Genomic DNA, 3,648 nt, shown 5'->3' on the forward strand with positions numbered 1-3,648 from the left:
CTAAACTGAAATGTGTGATAAGGCTGAGGATCGAGACGTCGAAAGCCAGTGGTAAGAGCTTAGTCCGGGAACGCGCCTATGGTGTAGATGCTGTCGGGTCAAGTGCTTCACGCTGATCTATTGGGACCAACAGCTTGGCATGATTTGTAAACTCGTTTTTAGGTTTTGTCTCACGGGATTAGCAAGCGTCTTCGTATCATTGAGGTCTAATTTAGGGGTTGAAAGAGTCGATACATTCCGGATTGTGGGGTGTGTCGTACTCATTGGGTTTAATGTACAAGGGGAAAATGATTGGGTAGCGTTGAGTCTTTGGAAGTGTCTCAAGGTGATACTAGATCATCTCTTTGTATAAGTGGTTTAATTTCTTATGAGGTTCAAGCTGTTGTATCTTTTTATTTGGTGAATGTGAAATTGAAATTGAGCCCAAAAAAAAAAAGCGTGATTAGATCTGAAAACTGTGACAACGACGTCGCCTCGTCACTCCCTGTCTCTCTAGTCAAAGTCTAAACCTTCCCTAACTGCCACTAGCGGAGCTCCCAATGCTGTGATTGATTTCTCTTCTTCACTCTATTTTCAAATCCTTTTCGTATTTCTTCAACAACAAAGAAAAAACTTTTTAAGTAATCAACAAATCACCATCTATCGTTTGAAGAGCTTTCATTGAAACCTTAGCAATCCGATCACAATGGTCTGGTTTCTCCGGTTCGCTTATTGACCCTCTCAGTCCCTCAAATCATGGAGATTCCACTCGCATTTTATCAAAGCTTAAGGTTAGACGATAACAAGAGTCGTAGTCGAGACTCGTCTTATTCCAATCCCAATGTTTTCAATTTCCCGCGGTTTTCTGGATACGATTTCTCGCTCCGCCGAAGAAGATGGAAGAATCCATTTGCGAAAATCACTTGTTCTTCTCTAGTTCAAGGGCTGAAACCGAAGCCGAAGCTTAAACCGGAACCAATTCGAGAAATCGATCAAGGACCGAAAGATCCGGTTTTGCATGATACCCAGATCAGCAAATCTGCTGTCGCGATTTGTAGTCAGATCGAAAAGTTGGTCTTGTGTAATAGGTTAAGGGAAGCGTTTGAATTGTTTGAGGTTTTGGAGATTCAAGGTAGTCTTCGCATTGGGATTAGTACGTACGATGCATTGGTGGAAGCTTGTATTCGTTTGAAATCGATTCGGTGTGTGAAAAGGGTTCATGGGTATATGCTGAGTAATGGGTTTGAGCCGGAGCAATTCATGATGAACCGAATCTTGATGATGCATGTGAAATGTAGGATGATTAGAGACGCACGTAGGTTGTTCGACGAAATGCCAGAGAGAAACTTGTTTTCTTACAACTCCATTATCTCTGGGTTTGTTAACTTCGGTAACTATTTAGAAGCTTTTCAGCTGTTTAAGATGATGTGGGAAGAGCTTTCCGATAGTGAAACTCATACGTTTGCAGTGATGCTACGTGCCTCGGCTGGGTTAGGTTCTATTGAGGTGGGTAAACAGTTACACGTCTGTGCGTTGAAGTTAGGAGTCGTTGATAACACGTTTGTCTCGTGTGGGTTGATCGATATGTACAGCAAGTGTGGGGATGTCGAAGATGCCCGATGTGTTTTTGATGATATGCCTGAGAAGACTACAGTTGCTTGGAATAACATTATAGCAGGTTATGCGCTCCATGGTTACAGCGAGGAAGCACTGCGTTTGTTGTATGATATGCGTGACTCTAGCACGTCTCTTGATCAGTTCACCCTTTCGATATTGATAAGAATCTCCACAAGGCTTGCCAAGGTTGAGCTTACTAAGCAAGCACATGCTAGATTGATTCGTAGTGGTTTTGAGTCGGAGATCGTCGCGAACACGGCCCTTGTAGATTTTTATAGCAAATGGGGTAGAGTAGATACGGCTAGATATGTGTTTGATAAGTTGCCGAGGAAAAATATAATCTCATGGAACGCTTTGATGGGTGGATACGCGAATCATGGTCGAGGAGCAGATGCGGTCAACTTGTTTGAGAAGATGCTTGCTGCCAATGTCGGTCCAAACCATGTCACCTTCCTTGCGGTTCTATCAGCTTGTGCTTACTCAGGTTTATCTGAACGAGGGTGGGAGATTTTTCTGTCGATGAGTGAAGTTCACGGGATCAAACCAAGGGCGATGCACTATGCCTGCATGATTGAGATTTTGGGTAGAGACGGTTTATTAGATGAAGCCATTGCTTTCATCAGAAGAGCTCCTTTAAAACCGACGGTTAATATGTGGGCAGCGCTCTTGAATGCATGTAGGATGCATGGAAACTTGGAGCTCGGTAGAGTGGTTGCTGAGAAACTCTATGGAATGGAACCTGAGAAGCTCGGTAACTACGTTGTGATGTATAATGTGTACAATAGTATGGGGAAAACTGCAGAAGCTGCAGGAGTTTTGGATACGCTGGAGAGCAAAGGTTTGAGAATGATGCCGGCTTGTACTTGGGTCGAGGTTGGTGATCAGACTCACAGTTTTCTTTCAGGATACAAGTGTGATTCTTATAATGAGGCGGTGAAAAGGTAACTTTTTGTGACTATAAGTCTAATAGTTTATTATCTTCTTCAATGTTTTAATTCAAAGTGGTGAAACAGGCAAATATACCACAAAGTTGATGAACTAATGAAAGAAATTTCCGAGTATGGGTATTCGGTCGCGGAAAATAAGAACCTTCTATCGGACGTGGATGTAAATGAAGAACAAGGAGTAGTGAGATATCACAGCGAGAAACTTGCGATAGCTTATGGATTGGTGAATACGCCGGAATGGAATCCGTTGCAGATAACTCAGAACCATAGGATATGCAAAGAGTGTCACAAGGTGGTCGAGTTTATATCTTTGATTACAGGAAGAGAGATTGTAGTGAGAGACGCGAGCAGGTTCCATCATTTCAAAGAAGGGAAGTGTTCTTGTGGAGGATATTGGTGAATCGTAATGGTGCCTAGGAAGTAGAAGCAGAGCTCCAAGTGTCGATGTTTCTTTTTTCTTTTTTCTTTTTTCTTTTTTCTTTTTTCTTTTTTCTTTTTTCTTTTGTTTCTTTGCGCTAAAGATAGAAATAGTGTGATCATGTGACTGTTTCTATTCTTGTTTCTGATTCTTTATTTAATAAAAGGTAAGAGCTTTGTTATTACCGCTTACTACGATATGATAAAGGTCAAAGAGGTTTGGAATCTTTGTTATCTCCGTTTCTATAGAAAATAACGATTTTATAGTGGTTAGTCCACCAATTTAGGGAGTATTATAAAGTTTTACTAAATTAATTGACAAAAAATTAAAACGATGTTCGTGTACCTTGAAAGAGAGTTTGATATACATTAACGCAAATGTAAAATGTATTTAAAAATTTTAAAACAACACTAAAGATCATATGCTTCAGTATATAGAACTTATACAGAAAAATTCAATATTTTCGTAGGGGTGTTAACCCTCAGATTTTGAGAAATATTCAAAAATATGAAAATAATTTTTAATGCATAATTGCATCCTTCACTAGCATATGATAAAGGTCAAAAAGGTTTGAAACTTTTGTTGTTTCCGTTTCTCTAGAAAATAACGATTTTATAGTGATTAGTCCACCAATTTAGGGAGTATTATGAAGTTTTACTAAATTAATTGACAAAAAATTAAAACGAT

At 39.9% G+C, this 3,648-nt stretch overlaps 1 protein-coding gene across 1 annotated transcript; it reads left to right on the forward strand.

Moving 5' to 3' along the window:
• Positions 1 to 447: 447 nt before the first annotated feature.
• Positions 448 to 3,142, forward strand: LOC106312941 (pentatricopeptide repeat-containing protein At5g50390, chloroplastic). Its single transcript, XM_013750646.1, has 2 exons — positions 448 to 2,537; positions 2,610 to 3,142. The coding sequence occupies exons 1-2, from the start codon at positions 736 to 738 to the stop codon at positions 2,941 to 2,943; spliced, it is 2,136 nt and encodes a 711-aa protein (XP_013606100.1). The 5' UTR covers positions 448 to 735; the 3' UTR covers positions 2,944 to 3,142.
• The last annotated feature ends 506 nt before the right edge of the window (positions 3,143 to 3,648 follow it).

Source organism: Brassica oleracea, chromosome C9, assembly GCF_000695525.1.
Source record: "Brassica oleracea var. oleracea cultivar TO1000 chromosome C9, BOL, whole genome shotgun sequence".
NCBI lineage: Eukaryota > Viridiplantae > Streptophyta > Magnoliopsida > Brassicales > Brassicaceae > Brassica > Brassica oleracea.

Excerpts from the sequence above, each read along its gene's own strand:
- LOC106312941 (XM_013750646.1), top strand. The coding sequence starts at position 736 with ATGGAGATTCCACTCGCATTTTATCAAAGCTTAAGGTTAGACGATAAC. Across the intron at positions 2,538-2,609 it reads TATAATGAGGCGGTGAAAAG|GCAAATATACCACAAAGTTG; the intron begins GTAACTTTTTGT and ends GTGGTGAAACAG.